At 39.2% G+C, this 19,633-nt stretch overlaps 1 protein-coding gene across 2 annotated transcripts in view; it reads left to right on the top strand.

The window, feature by feature from the left end:
* The window catches only part of tdrd7b (tudor domain containing 7 b), a 46,370-nt gene that overhangs the window by 22,044 nt on the left and 4,693 nt on the right, over positions 1-19,633 (top strand). For both annotated transcript variants that reach the window (XM_055228981.1, XM_033983982.2), the window contains exons 7-18: positions 242-496; positions 776-1,122; positions 2,235-2,430; positions 3,470-3,581; positions 4,138-4,340; positions 7,788-7,922; positions 10,985-11,068; positions 12,758-12,892; positions 13,857-13,967; positions 16,471-16,619; positions 17,147-17,334; positions 18,277-18,484. In XM_055228981.1, coding sequence (XP_055084956.1) covers positions 242-496; positions 776-1,122; positions 2,235-2,430; positions 3,470-3,581; positions 4,138-4,340; positions 7,788-7,922; positions 10,985-11,068; positions 12,758-12,892; positions 13,857-13,967; positions 16,471-16,619; positions 17,147-17,334; positions 18,277-18,484 — 2,123 coding nt within the window. The remainder of the gene's footprint in view (positions 1-241; positions 497-775; positions 1,123-2,234; positions 2,431-3,469; positions 3,582-4,137; positions 4,341-7,787; positions 7,923-10,984; positions 11,069-12,757; positions 12,893-13,856; positions 13,968-16,470; positions 16,620-17,146; positions 17,335-18,276; positions 18,485-19,633) is intronic.

Genomic DNA, 19,633 nt, shown 5'->3' with positions numbered 1-19,633 from the left:
TAGATGCCCACAGAAGTCTCATTTTGACGCAGAGCTGCTTCTACAATATAGTTATACAGAACAGATTTTACTTTATTACATGAAAAAATTGGGTTCAGCCTCTACCATATTTCTGCATTTAACGTGACATTATTTTTTTCCTGAGTGCGTTCTCGCTTGTCCAGTCATTGCACATATGTATGTAGCTTCTCAATATAGTGTTACTGGACCTGATCTATGGTAAATAATAAAACTCTTGTAGGTAGAGAAAACGTGTAGCAGCAGCCCCTCGGAGCTGCTTTTGTACCCAGCTGAGGAGCAGAGGACCAGCCCCGACTCCAGCTTCAACAGCTCCTCCCCCCAGCAGCAGAACCCCTTCTCCAAAAAGCCAAGCACCTCCTCCTTCCCCACCACACTCAGCCCAGACCTGCAGGCCAAACTGGAGGAGCTCCTGCTGAAGTATCCCAATGGACTATGGGCCCATGCACTGCCAAAGCTCTTCCATAATACCTATAAAGTGTGTATACTCTTTTAACTCACTACACATGCAAACATTGTGGAGCCTAAAATATCTGTGATCACTAAAGCTCTTTACAAACAGCGCACATAGACCATTTTGAGCTTTGGGGATGTAGACAGACTGATAAAGGGTTACTCAAACATGTGAGTGTTAAGCCATATAGTTTCATTCACACAAGAGTCAGTTTTGCATATCATAGGACCTTTAAATGAAATAATTTAAAACCAATTCTGAAATACCGTTTGACACCATTTTAAAGCTGTGTTTTTATTGCAGACTAAACTGCCAGGACATGTGCTGGACAACCTCCACCTGCTCTCCCACATCTGCACCATAGACTATCCCATGTCGGACAACCCCAAGAGGGCCATCCTATACAGACGCAGCAGCAGTAACAGGGCAGACACAGGGCCCAATGAGGAGGAGGTGAGGGAGGTGAAGGAGGTGAAGGAGGTGAAGGAGGTGAAGGAGGTGAAGGAGGTGAAGGAGGAGAAGGAGGACAAGGAGGAGAAGGGGTTGAAGGAGGGAGGGACTAGGGATGTGCCCCTGCTCCAACCCCCTTCAGAGGAGTATCCCTCTGTGCTCGTGGTGGAGGCTGCTGATACCAATGTTGTCATACTCAGGTAAATGAAAAATTAAAGGACACACACTATGCATTGATTGAATTATTGTTTTTGTTTTTTGTTTTTTTTAAAATGAGGTATTATGCAAAATGGACTTTTTTTCTACCATGTTATAATGTTATTCTCCACCATTAACACATTTTAATATGTTGTTTCTGGCAATTATAACATTTTCAGAATGATAACATGGTGATCTAAATATGTTATGTGTTAGCAATTAATAACACATAGAAGTGTAATACCTACTCTTTAAACATATTGAATACCTTTGCTTTGGAATATCATGTTGAACTTGCCTATCCATAGAAAATGCATGATGCTAGGATTTGATGTTAGCAGGCCATCTACGGGCAGGAGTGGGAATGAACCATGGTGAAAAACAAAAAACTAGCCAATCAAGCAACGTGAACATCAGGTTATTAACATAAAGTTGTAATGAACATGAATTGATGGCAGAAAAGCTAAGTCTGGCAAAGATATATGGGCTTTAAAACTACACAAGATTTCTACCAATGACATTTGGAGGAAATTTAAACAGAGTGATTTCTGAGGCTCAGAAATCACTTTGGATAAGTATTACACATTTTCTAACTTACCGTAAAATAATTCTGAATTGAGTCTGAATTTGGAAATATATACTTTATAAACTTCACCTCTGTTTCCAACAAGGCATTTAGGTGCTGGAGCCCCCTCTGTCTGCAACTGAAATTAACTTCTAGAAAATAATCAGTTGAATACTGAAATGAAAAATTCTAATCTATCAACTGGACAAAGAACAAAGTCTTACAGAGTAATATTATTCAACTAATTGACCAAATTGACCAATATGCAAATGTCACCTGCATTTTTGAGAATGAAACAAGCGTGAAAGAAACAAAATACAACTCCAGGTCTGTTTTTTGATGAAAAACATCTCAAAGTGCATTTTGCATAATATGTGTTCTTTAATGAAAGTTCGTCGTTAGAACTTATAGCTCAAAAAAAGTCAATTGATCATAATATTCAAAAGCAGATCAGACTCAGAGTAGAATGCACTTGCAAACACAGAGTTGCTTATCAGTTTGGCCCTAATAGACTTGAGTGTTGCATGCTGACATTGTCCTGCTCCTCAGGTACATCGGGGATAGCTACTCGCAGGCCCAGGAAGTGATGGAGGATGAGATGAGGAAGTTTTACAGCACAAACCAAAGCAGTCTTATGTCTCCAGTCTCAGTTCCACAGCTGGGTCAGCTAGTGGCTGTGAGGGCCGAAGACGAGGAGGAGGTCCTCAGGGCACAGGTCTGCGAGTTAATGCATGATAAGGTCAAGGTGGGTGGATACATCAACAGCCTGACAATGGTTTAAAGCACTAGCAAAAAAAGTGGTTTTCACAACTTTCAGAGGACAGAGCAGAGTTTTACTGTCATGGTAATGCTAATAACAACTAGCATCATAATAGCAAACTATAATGGTTTCAAACTATAAAAATGCTTTATAATTAAATACAGACACGGTGGTTGCATGTTGTCCCTAATGCTGCATTCATTTCAGCTTATTTCTGTAAAGCCCAAAATCACAACAGCAGGGCTTAACATGATGTTTGATTTCACCAACAGAGTTAGAAAATCAACAATTAAAAAGACATTGGTTAATAACAAGAAAATTAATAACTGTCCCAGGATATCCCCTGTCCTTATACCCTCCTTCTCTGCAAGGAAAAACTTAAAAGAACCCCCATTTAGACTGGACCAAATCGCTTTGTCAAAGATTACCTTTTTGACATGCTTCTGCAGCGCAGCTGATTAGGCTAAATTTGTTATGTCAAATAGTTTCAAGTGTTTGGCCTCAAATACAAAGGGATTTGACTAGGCCTGTCATAATAATACACTTTGAAGAATGATATATTGCTACAGAGAAATATTGCGATAAACAGTAATATTGAAACAACTTTATACCACTTACACAAAGCGATTCCAGTAAATCCGATTTTTAAATATACTGTATCATTAAAAGGCATGAGCTACAATAAACAAATTGCAGAAGGAACCACTACCGGTAATTATTAATTTATTCAACCCTCTACAGGTCACAATCTCTGCACTATTGCAAAGAAATTGTACACACTATAAATATGTAGCCCCAGAATATATTGTTCCAGTTTTCTCATATTGAATGATAAATCAATATAGTAATTATTGTGACAGGCCTAAGTTTGACACAATTTTTGCGCTGTGGTCTGAGTGTAGCATGAGAATTGCTGTTACAGTATTTGGCCAAAACAAATGTTACTTTACTATATGGAAAAAAAATGCGTACGGCCCCTTTCAAATATGATTAATCTTATGTCAGCTGTCTCTTTTTGTCTAAGGTGTACTATGTGGATCACGGCTTTATGGAAGTCATCAGTAAAAACAAAGTTTTTGACCTGAATGAGAAGTTTTTCAAGTTGCCTTTCCAAGCCGCTAAGTGCAAACTGGCAGGTGAGTGTGAGTGCCTTTGTCATATCCACACAAAAAGAGGTGGGTGGAGTAGGCAGAAATTGTTCTTAAGTAAGAGTAACATTACTTCAAAATAATATTACTTAAAGTAGAAGTACAAAGTAGTGGTCCAGGAAATTACTCAGGTAAGAATAAAAAAGTATTTGGAAAAACTGCTCAAGTAAGAGTAACTTAAAGTGTAACTTTTGGAATGTAATATCCGATTTATAATTTGAAGTTAATGTATTTTGAAGAACAGAACATTAAATAATGCACAAAATCTGGTATTTTCAAATTATAGACAAAAAAGAGACTAATGATGCAAGAAACACATATTCAGTTGATTTCATATTGTCAACATTAAGCTTTTGCCACTTGTAGACTTACTCCCAGTGGCAAGAGTAACCACAAACTTTTACTCAAGAGTACTGTTACTTCAATCAAAATATATTATAATATATAAGTAGGAGTAAAAGTATGTTGCAAGAAACGTACTCCAAAATGTACAATCTCTTCACAAGTACCATAAATGTAACTGAGTACTACCCATCCCTTACAGGTCTAGAGCAGTTCTGTAAGGAGCCTGCCGTGCTGAAGACTCTGGAGACCATGGCCAGTGGGAAGATCCTGCTAGCAGAGATCTTAGAGCGCAGAGAGCGCCCCCTGGTGGTGCTGTACGACACCTCTCAGGATGATGATGTCAACATAAACTCTGCCTGTTTGAGAGCTCTTCAGGACTGTAGTCTGGCCAGCCCCCTACAGGTGACTTTCTCTCACCATACTCAGTCATTACTTTTACATGTAAGCCAGGAAAAACAGATAACTGATCTAGTCCAATTTAAAAGTATATTATTACACAAAATCAGCACTTTCAGCCATGATAAACATACCGGGAGTAGTCACACATGTTAGAGTAACCCTTCATTATTTGTCTGTCTACATCTACAAAACTCAAAATGCTCAAAAATGTTCCACCTTGTGATATCATGTTGAAATGGGTAATTCCAGGGCTGAAATCATCCAAATGATTCTAGTGAAGGTGTATGGAATTTAAAAATACAGTGGAGCACTTCCTGTATTACCACATGACATCTCAAGGTGGAACAAAGTGTTTTCCATTTGAGAGAAGAACTCCACAAGGAAACAATATTATAACAGATCCAAAAATAGCATAATATGGACCTTTTAAACAGATTTCTAAAATGCATGTAAACGGGGCCGGCCCTAGCCTTTAGCAGGACCGAAGCAAAAATTGAAATTGAGGCCCCACAACTTCAGTGCCATGTGTTCATATTTGACCAAATTAAGACATCATCTCAATCAGTTGTGAAAATACAGACAAAACAGCAAATGCCACAAGTATAAAAACATGTAAGGAAGGAGGCGCTAGGGAACCTCCCACAGAGAATTCTAGACAATTTTTTCTAGGTTTCTGGTGCATGTTAATGTGCTCCAGTTGACTAAAGTGGGCTTACATTTATCAATTATTTATGTTAAATGCAGAATTGGATAGAGTAGCCAAAAGATGTACTTAAGCAAGTGTACACATACTTTAAAATCATATTACTCAAGTACAAAATAGTGGTCCAAGTTAGAGTTGCATAAGAGGAACAGCCTGGACATAACATTGATTCATAATTATTAGATAATTTAGAAGGACATTAAATAATGCACAAAATCTCGTAACTTCAAAGATTAGACTACAAAAGAGAATTTTAGGATAATGTTATTTTGATGTTTATTGTCAGGCTTTGGATACATGGAGTTGAGTTATGCTAATACAAAATTAGCAGAGATTTCGCATAAATGTGCATATTAATGAGCATTTAGAATACATTTCAGGAGCAAAGGATCAGTCACAACCAAAAACAGCCAATGTAATAAACGGACTGACCTGTTGTCTTTGTGTCGCTCTGATATATATCCTGTATGCGTGATTATAATCGTCCAGCTTCACTGTTTCATCCTACATGTCCAATGGTGTAAGGTGGTGACATTTCAAGTCCTCTCTGAAAAGCCCCCTTTTCCCTAAAACGATCTTCCTCTGGGGCTCTTCATCCATTGCCCCGTACTTAAAATAAATTTAATTTTACTAACTAAACTTTTTAGTCTGTAAAACACCCATTCAAATGCCTCAGCACACCCAAAGCACATCTCGAAGAAAGGCAGGCCTTCATACTGGTGTAAATATGTAGCTGTTTACACTAATGCCCAACTCAAACACAAATGTTGGCAGCACATATATAGCTACTGATAATAAAACACACCTAATCATGTAGGAGGGATATTAAGACTAGTATAAACACATGTTTGACTGTTTGAGGTTGTGGACAGGTGCCTTTTATACTGATAACATGTTCAGACTCAAAATACCACCATGGCCAAGACCAAAGAGCTGTCAAAGGACACCAGAAACAAAATTGTAGACCTGCACCAGGCTGGGAAGACTGAATCTGCAATAGGTAAGCAGCTTGGTGTGAAGAAATCAACTGCGGGAGCAATTATTAGAAAATGGAAGACATACAAGACCACTGATAGTCTCCCTCGATCTGGGGCTCCATGCAAGATCTCACCCCGTGGGGTCAAAATGATCACAAGAACGGTGAGCAAAAATCCCACCTAGGGGGGGACCTAGTAAATAACCTGCAGAGAGCTTGGACCAAAGTAGCAAAGGCTACCATCAGTAAAACACTACGCTGCTAGGGACTCAAATCCTGCAGTGCCAGACTAGGGACTCAAATCCCGCCCTTAAGCCTGTACATGTCCAGGCCCATCTGAAGTTTGCTAGAGAGCATTTGGATGATCTAGAAGAGAACTGGGAGAATGTCATATGGTCAGCTGAAACTAAAATAGAACTTTAGGTAAAAACTGAAGTTGTCGCGTTTGGAGGAGAAAGAATCCTGAGTTATATCCAAAGAACACCGTACCTACTGTGAAGCATGTGGGTGGAAACATCGTGTTTTGGGGCTGTTTTTCTGCAAAGGGACCAGGACAACTGATCCGTGTAAAGGAAAGAATGAATGGGGCCATGTATCATGAGATTTTAAGTGAAAACCTAAGGGCATTGAAGATGAAATGTGACCGGGTCTTTCAGTATGACAGTGATCCCAAACACACCACTCAGGCAACGAAGGAGTGGCTTCGTAAGAAGCATTTCAAGGTCCTGGAGTGGCCTAGCTAACAAAGGGTATATAACAAATTCTTTAAATAAATAAATTATTTAAAAATCAGACAATATGATTTTCTGGATTTTTTTTTCTCATTTTGTCTTTCATAGTTGAGTTGTACCTTTGATGAAAATTAAAACCTTCTCTCATCTTTTTAAGTGGGAGAACTTGCACAATTGGTGGCTGACTAAAAACTTTTTTTGTGTTCCCTTATCTTTAAGTGCACCTATTTTGCAAAATTGACTTTTAAAACTTTTAACCATGTTATAGTTGTTTCCCCTCACTATGTACTCACCTGAAGTGGTATTTAGTGATTTGTGCATCACGTATTTTCAAGGCACTATATTGCCTCCCATTTTCATTGCCACCTGTACACGCCAACTGCTTTGTACTTCAATCTCATTTTTATTTTCTTAATTGGTGATAGGTGTAGATTGCGTCAGTGTTGCATAGTCATTTTGGTGCAACTTTTTAAAAATCTGCTCTTTGCTAATGTGATGCACAGCTGTCCATCAGAGATTCCGACAGCTACATAGCTCTTTGTTGTGATGGCATTGGGCATCACAGTTTTCTAACGTGGAAGTCAGTGGAAGTGGTTGAAGTTACGCACCCCCTCCAGCTCACAAAGCTGGTTTGGCAGATGGCGGGTGCTTAGCAACGAGACTGACAATCAACCTGTCGCTAATGCTAGTGGAAGCGACCTCAGGGAAAGCAGGAACCAGATTGGTCTGTTAATTAAAGTCCATATCTAAGTTCATATCTTAAAAACTGTGAGATAAAAACCTCAGAATCATATAGAGCGAGTTATTACAAGCAGCAGTTACAAAGAGAGGGGCCATGGTTTTTCAATAGAAAGTGAATTGCAACTAGAGCTGAAAGGAACTACTTCACACCTATGCTCACTGCCTATTTGGAGGTGAGCATAGTGCATGAGCTATGTCCATTTATATATACAGTCTATGAGAGACTCAATTGTGGAATAACCCCCTCACATTTGCCACTCTGTTCATTGCTTTGATTGACTCTCTGCCTCCCCCTGCAGGTGAACAGTGTATATATGGGTGTAACAGTGAGCAGCGTGTGTTCTGATGGGACCCTGTACTGTCAGCTGCCCTCCAGAGGCCTCCACAAGCTCCGGGGCATTCTGAACACTATCGAGACATACTTCCAATCACAGGTGACCGCACACACTGCAATTATGTATAGAGATAAGTGTAGGCCTGTCACGATAATTACAGTATCAACTTATCTTTCAATATATGGTAGCTGGAACTATTTATTTTGGGCTCAGTATTTATAGTATGTACAATTTCTTTGTAAAAGCCAAGAGAAAGTGTGGAGAAAACAAAGAAAACAATAGGGCTAGCCAGTATGCTAATAGGATGAGAGCACCCATAAAGGGCCTGAAGTATGACTCATACACAATTCACATTTAGGATAGCTCATGAGACCTAACCTACAAACAGAAACTGCAAACAATAGGTGTTAGTTTCAGTGTAGTTAGCTCCTCCCTTCAGATGGATATAAGACAGTGTCCACCAGTAATCTGACGAGGAATGAAGAAGTGGCTTGTGGCTTGCAATATTTATTGCAGTATCACTGTAGCAATACATCATGCTTCAAAATTTATCCTGACAGGCCTAGGTACGTAGGCCTGGGGGTCTGCAAATCAACCCTAGATATAAATACTTTTGATACCAGCTAATTTATATCAATACTACTATAATTGATGCATGGATTACAAATTGACTTACATATTACATCCCTACTTTGAACCTGCTAGAACTGCCTGTTATGATAATTACTGTATTGATTTATTGTTCAATATATGAAAGCTGGCACAGTATATTTTGGTGCTCAGTATTTATCATGTGTACAATTTCTTTGCATTACTGGGGAGATCTTTTAACATTTTTAAGTAATAAGGTAAGATTTGAGCTTTAGAGGACTGAATAAATAACTTCTATAGCTAATTATTGGTTCTGTCTGCTATTTATTTGTTGCATCTCATGCCTTTTAATGATTAAGTATATTTAAAATAGGCTTATAGGAATTATCTTGCTTTATTGTTGTTGTGTCAGTGGCATAATATTATCGCAGTATTTTTTTCTAGCATTATATAGTGCTTCAAAATGTGTTATTGTGATTTGTGACAGGTCTAGGTGCTTACTGTTGTTGTGTCTATTTAGCTGTGGGGTCTTAAGAGTTGTCCTTTATGAATCCTGAGTGCATTGTAGCCTCCACAAGGCAGGCAGCGGACAGCAGGAGATTAGATTGATAATCCTGGATAAGATACGACCTGGCCACCTAATCTGTTCACTGAGGTTGTTTTAAATTCTGAGTTTGAATCAGTGGAGCAATAGAGGTTATGTAGATGACATCACAACATTCAGAATTTCTACAATGAGTGACACCATTATGTGAGTGTCAGTGCTCAAAGCACATCTAAAATGTGAAAGAGCTGCTACAGTGTAATAACAAATACAAAAGTCTACAACTCTGCAAAATAATTAGGTTGTACCTGACATCAACCTGAGTCAACAGTAGTAGAAAACCAGTAAAGAGTAATACAAGACATTCATCACTGACTTTGGGATCAGACATAGTTGAACTGAACCTTTCTCTCTTTAAATAAGATGATTCTGAGTCCATGTGTTGAGGAGATTAATTGTTGTGAGGTAAATTGAAGTGTCTTTTATCTACCCATCACAGCAACAACAGCGAAACTACTTTCATTTTACATTTTGCTATATAATGATAATTTGAGTTGAAAAATAAATACATAAATAACATTTAAAAATTAAAACTGGCCAAAAAGCAAACACATTTTCTCAGTTATGCTGCCCTTAGTTTTACCTCAGTGTCACTCAGTCAGAATGTTGAAGGAGTGCATAATCTCTGCACCATACCTGAGTGCATTCTGAAACTCTAGTATTGCTAATATTTAGGGGATGCATTACTGCATTAGCTTCGGTCCACAAGAAGGAGGTGCTGTAACTGCACTGAACGTGGGCAAATTAATCTGCTTGTATGGAAATATGTCTTACATGTAGTACCCCAAACTAGGGATTGGGAAAAAAAACGACTATATGCGATTTTATTTATTTTATTTTTTTAATGTATTTATTTATCAGAAAAAATACATATATAATTGGTATTGGAAATTGCTCATTGCGACCCTAGGGAGGGTGTTCGAACCCAGCCACTGTGGGTCCTTAGGCAAGATCCTTCATGCTACTGCCTAACTCATACAATGATAAGTGCGAATGAAACGAGATGTCGGCTGAGACGTCACCCGGCCAAACAAGGTCTGCGTCAGGTGTTGGGGAACCAGAGCAACTTGACGAGAAATGGGCAACTGGAACAAAACAAAAATGGGCAAGATGGGAGAACGAGGCTCTGTTGGAATGCTCCTATTCCAGTGACCCGAAGCAGAGGGGTTACATGAACAGGATGTGGGGAAAAATGGTTACTTCAAAACCTTTAGCAACTAGTAGGTCAGTGTTCCAACATCTACAAATGGCAACTGCTATCACAACTTTTTACGAGGTACAACACGAGCCGAAGACCAGCTCCTGGTAGTTTGAACAGTCGCCAGAGACTACAGAATCCATATATAGAATATTTTGGCTAAAATCCTGTCTTCATCATTATTATCTTTGTTATTATTCTTGAAATGTTCATTTTTATATGCCTCTCTGAAGTCAGAAAGAAGGAAATTTGGACCTAAATTGGGCACATTATCCTGTAATGTGTGCCAGGCTTTAGACTTTAGTTGGACCTACAATAGGTGAACAGATTTGTTTTGTTAAACGAGTCCTTCTCAAATAACATTACAGTCCCAATCTAGTTAGCATTAGCCAACAGTTTTTCACTTACTTTTTTGTTGAAGTTCAAACACCTAAACAGAACCATAAACACTTGTATTGGTCACAGGCTCCATTTTGTGTTGGGTTTTTTGTGTGAAGTTGACTTGATTTTAAAACTTTTTTGGTAGTGTTTGTCAGTGTGTGCCTTGTGTTACTGCCGAACATGCCACCATAGGCATACATGTAGAACCCAGCATGATTTCACTGTAAAATAAAAAAGAGCACTCATAATCACAGGCATTTCATGTTCGTAACAAATCAACAAAACGATAATCCAAATTAATAATTGATTAATTGATTAGCAAAATAATTGCCCCTTGCAGTCCTAAAGTGACAGCCACTGTTGTGACTGAGATGCTTTGTGTTTCAGGTCACCTCTGAGCACCTGGTGTCTCTGCCCTTCTGTGGTAAAGCCTGTTTGGCCCGCTATAAAGGCAAGTGGGCCCGAGTGGAGGTAAGAACATATTGCACACACAGGACAATACAAGGACCCTGTGGTCAAAAACTGGTCAAGAACTTATGTAGAGTTGGTATCTGTGGCTTTCAGAGAGATGAAAAATAGAGGCCAGTAACAACAGCACAAAATGTATATAACCCCTCATCCTAGTTTTAAAGCAGACTTATGCAAAAATCGACTTTGCAGAACTTTTAACCATGTTATAGTTTTTCTTATTTACCATATGAAGTTGTATTTAGAGTGATTCATACATGTTTGAGCAGTCTTTAATTATTGTCAAGATCCTGATCAACTTGATTCACTGCTACCAGTATTGCTGGGTTTCAGATGACATCACAATATTCCATAGGCCAATAAAATGTAATACAGACAGGGGCAACTAAAATAAATACTATTAAAATGCAGATTGTTCCAATACAGTTAATTAATCTAGTCGCAATGTTGACAGTAAATGTCAAACATTTGTGCATTTACCGTTTCAATATTTCATGTCAAAGTTGCACTTTTTTTCATAGTTTGCCCAGGGGTGCGACTTAGATGTGAAATTATTCAAATATATAATTTTGCATCTTTGTTATTGTCACACTGACAACTGCGTGAGGGCACTTTAGGCTTGTGTACCAGCAACACAGCCACACAGAAGCGGCGTTTAATCTACTTCCAGAGCAGACGGAGTTGTTCAGAAGCGACACGAGGATCAAGAATTCAATGGATTTAGTTTGGCGTTAGATCAAGAGTAAACTTGTTAGCTTTTTTATGTTTTAGTTATCTGAGTAACTGTTAATATCTTACATTAACATACCAGACACGTATTCAGTTTGTCTATGTTTCATGTAGCTGAATAAATATGTGTTATGTAACGGCTGATTATACATGTTACAGTTCACTTGTTAGACCAAAAGATGTTGCTGGTGTATTTGTAATACCTGTACGAAAATGTATTTGACTAGTTTTCTTTTATACACTTCATATTTAATTTCCCCTTCATTTATAACGCCATAAAGGAGAAAATGTTTTATTTGGAACAATATTGTAAATGTTTAGTTTATCATAAGTCTAGTTTAAGGTCACAAAACTACTTCCTGTCTTCCAGTTTAGGCTTTTTTTTTTAATGCTAATGCGAAGTCTTACCTGACAGAGCACTATTTAAGAAACAATTGAAAAGTAAAATATAAAGTTTTTGGTTCACTGGTTTGTTTAATAGCTGGTCAAAGTGGTATGTATATTTTCCATGCATTCATATGCAATTTTATGTGTATATGTAATATGAGCCAGAGTTTATGTTATGTCTTATGTGTTTGCTAGTTCTACAGTGTGAATTGTGGTGAAGTAAGAACTGTTAATATCTTATGTAAACATACCAGACACGTATTCAGTACGTTGTCTATGTGTTCCGTTGTGTCCTGTACTGCTATTCAGCCTGTTCTCTATTTTATTGTTATTATAACTTGCCTTTAAAGATAAAATGTCTGTTCATGGGCTCAGATTTTGTAAAATAAATTTCTCTGGTTTAAACTTGAGAAATACTTTTTTACTGTTGAGTAATTTCTTGGACCACTACTTTGTACTCCTACTTGAGTAATATTATTTTGAAGGAATATTGAGTACAGTTTTTGACTGCTCTAACCAGATGTAGATAATACTGTAGTAGATGCTGACTGGTGTGACTGTTTTGACTGTTCATAGATCAAAAACCTGCACGGCTCCCGGGTGCTGGACATCCTGTTTGTGGATGTGGGGGTGCAGGCTTCTGTGGAGGTGTTTGAGCTCAGAGAGATCCCTCAGGCTTTCCTCAAGGACCTGCTCTCCGTCCCCGCTCAGGTACAACACAAGTGCTCTACATAATCCTGATGATTTATATACTATAAAAACTACCACTACTACACTATCAAAAGTCTCAAAGTATTACCAAAGAGTTTCTTTTGGTGATGCTTAGATTTGTTTAGTTTTTTTGTTGCTGTTTTTTAAACAACATTAAACTTTACTGGTAGAGGATGACCCATAACAAAATGAATACTGGCTAGATGTTTAATGCCATACTATATAACATTCCAGGCAAAGCTATGGTAAACAAATACTCAACAGTTTTAACTCTACAATGCAGGGACTAGCTTCATATTAAACACAGAAATAACTAATATTTGAGACACATACAGACAGTAAACAGGGTTTTCCCATTCACAGGTAAACACGTTCTGTTATTGGAGCACTCACACACACTCATGTGAGCTTTAAGCTAAGCATTGCAAGCATGCAACAGCTTTATAATGTTATAATGCTGTTTCCTCCCCCAAAAATTACCTAGAGTTATGTGGCAGCATGGTGATAAAAAATGTGAGGGGGTGCACTTTTTCTTTAAAGAAAAAACATTTATTTTTGAGATGCTCATGTCATCGACGTTTTGAATCTGAAAAAAATGCAATTACTGTATTTCTGCATACATTTAAAAAAATATCAAAGAGAAAATCCTATTATGAAACTGTATGAGACACAGCTAGCAAGATGTATATTATTGTTGTATTACATGTATACATTACAACTATAATACAATATTGAATACATAGAATTATTGTTATTTCAAAAAAAAATTCTACATAAAATTACCCAATGAACATAACTAATTGCTCATGTGCGAAGTGTCACCATAGTAACTACTGAACATTTTACCATAGACATTCAGGCAGAACACCCCCAGCATGATGTCACTGTAAAGTGTGAATAATAACATGACATTTGTGCATTTTGCATATTAGATAGAAAATTATACTGTGATGTGTCTGCTCAGGCTGTGCAGTGCTGCCTGGCCGACCTGGTGGTTAGCCTGGGCTCTTGGACTCCAGAGGCCGTGCAGTGGCTCCGAGAGAGAGTGCTGCACCTCAATGACTGTAGCCTCAAGGTACTGCTGTACTGTTTGTGACCTCTACAAACATGTTCTTAAATGTGCCCGTGTGGCAGGTGTCCTCCTTATGTCTCCATGGGGTCTTATTCTTTGTAAAAACTGCTAACCTTGTAGTTTCAACTTGTATAAATATGCTCTGAAATGTCCCTGTGTGTTAGATGCTTTACCTGTATCTCCATGGATCCTGGACTGTCCATGGATAGATTAAAATTGATCTAGAGACCAGGTCAGAAATTTGTGGTGGAATTTGCTGTTTAAAGGCCCTGTACCTGATTTTCCCCATATATTTGGGCAAAATGTGTCTTGCCCCAGTACAGATATATTGTACAAGCAGCTCTTGAGGTCAACATAAGTTTGCTGTGTGCTGTCTGCTTCTAATCTAAACCATTTTATTGTCTGACAATCTGGAAATACATGTTAGCAGGCTATTTGTTACATTTACCATGACAGCAAACTCAGGTCCTGTCTGAGAGTTGTGATAAATGCTTCAAACTCATTGCAGTGAATAATTACTGTAAAAATTGGGGACAATGCCTTTAACTGCCAGATTGCAGATTTGTTGAACTGGTTTATGGTTAATATTTTTTAATGGCTTCAGAAAGTGGTGTTATTATTCAAAAGACGTGATACTTTATTTTACTATTTTATTTATTTTATTGCATCAGGAAGTCTCATTGAGATTGCATCTCATTTTCAAGGGAGTACTGAGTACACAGTGAAAACATACATTTAAAATTAATAAAATACATTGTAAAATGTTCATTTAAATATTTACTCAACCTGTGACCCACAGGCTTCAGGTAAAACAATTACAATGGTCTGTAAAGCCGACCTATTCTGCAGAATCGATTTTTCAAAGCTTTTAACCCTGTTATAGTTTCCCTTCTCATTTATCCTGTATTTAGCCTGAGTCATGCATGTTTGAGTTATATTTATTCGCCTGTATTCACTAGGCCTTGTTGCGATCTACTCTTGTTTCCATCGCCATTGGCATATCCTCATTGTAATGCACTTATTTCCTTCTCCCATTTTATTTTCTTAATTGGTGATATGCATAGGATTCGGCAAAGTCGCATAGTCATTTTACAAAATTCGCTCCTCACGTCATCTTGTTTGTTTTAAGTAATTTTAGATTAATATATTTGAATTGTCGGAAGTATAATATAATGATGACTTAATGAACACATCCATCCATCCATTTTCTTCCACTTATCCGGAGCCGGGTCGAGGGTGCAGCAGTCTAAGCAGGGACTCCCAAACTTCCCTCACCCCCCCAGCCCCAGCCAGGCCAGCCGAGAGACATAGTCCCTCCAGCGTGTCCTGGGTCTTCCCCGGGGCCTTCTCCCGGTAGGACATGCCCAGAACACCTCCCTAGGGAGGCGTCCAGGAGGCATTCTGAGCAGATGCCCGAGCCACCTCAGCTGGCTCCTCTCAACGTGTAGGAGCAGCGGCTCTACTCCAAGCTCCTCCTGTGTGACTGAGCTCCTCACCCTATCCCTAAGGGTGCGCCCGGCCACTCTGCGGAGGAAACGCTTGTATCCGCGATCTTGTCCTTTCGGTCATTACCCAGAGCTCATGACCATAGGTGAGGGTAGGAACGTAGATTGACCGTAAATCGAGAGCTTCGCCTTCCGACTCAGCTCCTTCTTCACCACAACGGACCAATACAGCGACCGCATCACTGCAGATGCTGCACCGATCTGCCTGTCAATCTCACGCTCCATCCTTCCCTCACTCGTAATGAACACAATAGATTATAAATTATATACCGGTATATATTTAAGCCATAAGATTAATATGACAAGTTTGTGGAACCAGTCCCAAACAAATAATTTAAAGATTCAACATTTGTGGATCAGAAGTATAGATATTTCTTTCAAAAATAGTGAATCACCCATAGAGGGTTCCTGCTCTCCCTGTATATGAGATTATGATATCAAGGCAAGGCAAGTTTATTTGTAGCATAATTCGTACACAAAGTAATTCAAAGTGCTTTACAGAATAAGAAGGACATTAAAATAACACAAAACATAATTACAAATAAACATCGTAAAATTAACATTAAAACAGAAGAGTGCAGAATAAAAACCTTTCAGCCATACGCACAGCCTAACAGAACTGTTATGAGCCTGGATTTAAATATTGTCAAAGTAGAGCCCTGTCTCACATCTTCAGGAACATTGTTCCAGGTTTCAGCTGCATAAAACTGAAACGCTCATTCCCCATGTTTAGTCCTGACTCTGGGCACCAGCAGGAGGCATGTCCCTGAAGTCCTCAGAGTGTGAGATGGTTCATATGGCACTAACATGTCAGAGATGTACTTTGGTGCTAGGTCATGGAGAGACTTGTACACAAGCAGAGCTGCTTTAAAGTCCATTCTTTCAGCTAGCCAGTGCAGAGACCTGAGCACAGGACTTATGTGCTCATACTTCCTGGTTCTAGTCAGGACCCAAGCAGCAGCGTTCATCAAATTCTGTAACCTATTTCTAAATTTTTTTAGGTAGCCAAAGTGGATGAAACCAAGGGCTGTGTCCATATCCACTTGTTCACAGACAAAAACTTCCACGAAGCAACACGCAGCCTCAACCACCAGATGGCACACTCCCAGCTCTTCAGAAAACAGCCAGACATTATCCTGACCAGTCATAGGTTTGTCTCTCTGCTTTTGGAAAACAATACATGCTCAGTGGTGTTTCAAGAGCATACCAGCCTGACCGTTGAACTACACAGGCTATCATATGAACTTAAAGAGGGGGTCTTTTACTTTTATGGGGTATTAAAGATTTAGATCACTATGTTACCTATTTTATTGAAAATGCTATATCTGCTGAAACTATAAGTTTCACTTTAGTTTAGAGTCCCCCTCCTTTTGCTCCCTCACGCTAAGTCACTGCCCCTTCAGCTATGACAACACAATCAGGATGCATCCTGCTAATGAAACTACTGCACATTGTTTCAGGTTTGTGAAGTTGTTGTGTACAATTTTGTATCATGCATTGTATATTTATGGAGAAATGGTGTTAGCTGTAAGATCCAGTGCAATACTCCCACACAATTTTTTTTTTTTTTGTTTTGTTTTGTTTTTTATGAGGGAACAATGATATAACATGGTAGAAAGCTCAGAAAATTCTATTTTGCATAATAGCCCCTCTTTAACCAGTGTTCAATCTTCACAGCTCAAACAAGATGTCAGCCCCCTCACCAAAGCCTCCCAGCCCCCCAGAGCCCGCCAACGGTACTGCAGCCTTGTGTACTCCAGAGAAGCCCCAGCTCAGAAAGCTGTCTGCTCCCAAAGAGTCTCCCTCTCCTCCTGATACACCAGACAGTCCACCGCTGCCCCCGCTGGTAGAGCTGCCACCAACAGGTACAGCCAATGGTCACCATTCTATTTGTACTTTCACAAATGTTTTCTTAACACGGTATGGTGGGGTGGATTTTACAATTAACCAATAAAGAGGAGATATTATGCAAAATCAACTTGTCTACCCTGTTATAATTTTCCCTCATCAGAAACATGCCTGAAGAGGTTTAAGAAGTCATCCATGCATGATTGAGTAATTTAGCGATCTCTCCCTCACCCTATTCAAACCCTTGCTACGGATAGCTGTAAGATTCTGTCCAATGCTCAGCCCACAAACCAACATCATCCATGCTCCCGTCATTCTCCATAAAATGGCCATTCTCCATAAATATACAAAAGCCGGATACAAAACAGTACATTACAACTTCACAAACCTGATGCAATGTGCAATAGTTTAATTAGTGGATGCATGCTGATTAAACATGCTAAACATGTTAATATGATGTTTTCAGCTAATATTGCTATATTTTCAAAACACTTAAAGCTGGTGGTCTAAATATGTTATGTTTCAGCTGTTAATACATAGAAGTAAAATACCCCCTCTTTAAAGAGATGTAACAATGTAATTATAGGGAGATAATCACAAGGCTTTCAGATGCAACACTAATAATAAGCCTAAATGTAAATCCTTTTCTGGGTCATGTAAAAAAAAACAGACTTTCATTGAATAAAATCTTTCTTTCATCAGCATGAATAAAATGATATGCAGTTTGCCTCAAAACAACAGTTGAAGCAACAGACTACATTTTGTTTAAAGAACATGTATGTATGCAAACTCTACATAAAAGCTGTATCTGGGGACACGGTTAGGTTTTGTTTGTGGAATTAAAATCTAAATCATAAATACAGTTCCTTTAAGAGCTGAATACAAGTGAAATGAGATATGCTATAATTTAAAATACTCCTGCTTACAAGAACTATGCATATTGTTTTCCATTCATACAGGGCAGAACTTGGATGTGTATGTGTCTGTGGCCTGTCACCCAGGACACTTTGTGCTGCAGCCATGGAGAGACATGTACAAGCTGGTAGTGCTGATGGGAGAGATGATCCTGTACTACAACCGGACAGAGAACCAGACCCAGCCCCAGAACGAACCCCCGCAGCTGCGCGTGCACAAGGGACTCGTGTATGCCGCCAAAGTCGACAACAAGTAGGACAATTCACTTGAGAAGTTGTTCTACAAGGCTGTTGGGCAATTGTGCTGTGATTGGTTAGGTTTTTTATGTGGTTATTAATATTCAATAATATTGAATTTGAGTTTATTGCATTTGAAAACTTAAACGCCTTTTCTACTATAATAGAAATAGTTAAGAGGTAGTCATCTCGGCACCGTTTATGATTAGAAAAAGTGTCCCGATGACTCCCTTTGAAATCTGAGGGATGAGGGATTACACCATCTAATATCTGTTTATAGTGATAAAACTAAGTAAACTATTCAATTTCAATTGTTTTTTGTAAAATCCAAAATCACTACAGCAGTTGCCTTTTAGGACTGAACATGAGAATTGATTTAACTAACAGGAAGTTAGAAAATCAACAATGAAAGAGAAACAGAAAAAAAGCAAATGGTCCGAGAACATCCCCTGTCCTTAGACTCTCCTTCCTGGCAAGGAAAAACTCAAACCCAGTGGGAAAAAGAGAAACCTCTAGAACCACAGTGAAGGAGAGATCCACTCCCATGGACTGACAGACTGCAGATGTGTCCTGGACTAATGCGCATGCATTTGCAGATAGAGTTTAGAGGGTCAGAGCCCACTCAACTAAGGGACAGAGCGGCTCACCCACGGCAGGGCGGGAGCAACTCCAGCCTGGCACCAGGCTGTCTAGCCAGGCGAGGGAAGGGAGGGTCTGAGTCCACGGAACAGGATCAAGGCACAGGAAGGCATCTAGGGTCCAGTCATCACCGGGTGGTCAGCGGCCAGGCATCTGAAGGGAGGGAGGGTCCGGGTCCACAGAACAGGATCAGGGCACATGGGGGCATCTATGGTCCAGTCATCACCAGGCGATCAGGTATCTGAAACAGTTGCATTCCACAGAGGGGAGTGGGACAGGGAACAACATGTGAACAGCAATGAACGAACTCAAGGTGAACTAAGTAGTGAATGCTGTTGACAGGGAAAATAGGAGGAAACAGGATAGTGTTCAGGTTACCATACTTCCCCCAGCATAGCCACCTCCAGGAAGCTCAACTAAAACTGCAGGTTTTATTTCTGCTCCTTACTGGCCTGGTCATAAGCTAATTCACAGAGGAATGTTTTAAGCCTGGTCTTAAATGTAGAGACTGTGGTGGCCTCTTTAA

The sequence above is a fragment of the Periophthalmus magnuspinnatus genome, chromosome 18 (assembly GCF_009829125.3).
Source record: "Periophthalmus magnuspinnatus isolate fPerMag1 chromosome 18, fPerMag1.2.pri, whole genome shotgun sequence".
Classification (NCBI taxonomy): Eukaryota; Metazoa; Chordata; class Actinopteri; order Gobiiformes; family Gobiidae; genus Periophthalmus; species Periophthalmus magnuspinnatus.
This window is presented reverse-complemented; position numbering and strand designations above follow the sequence as displayed.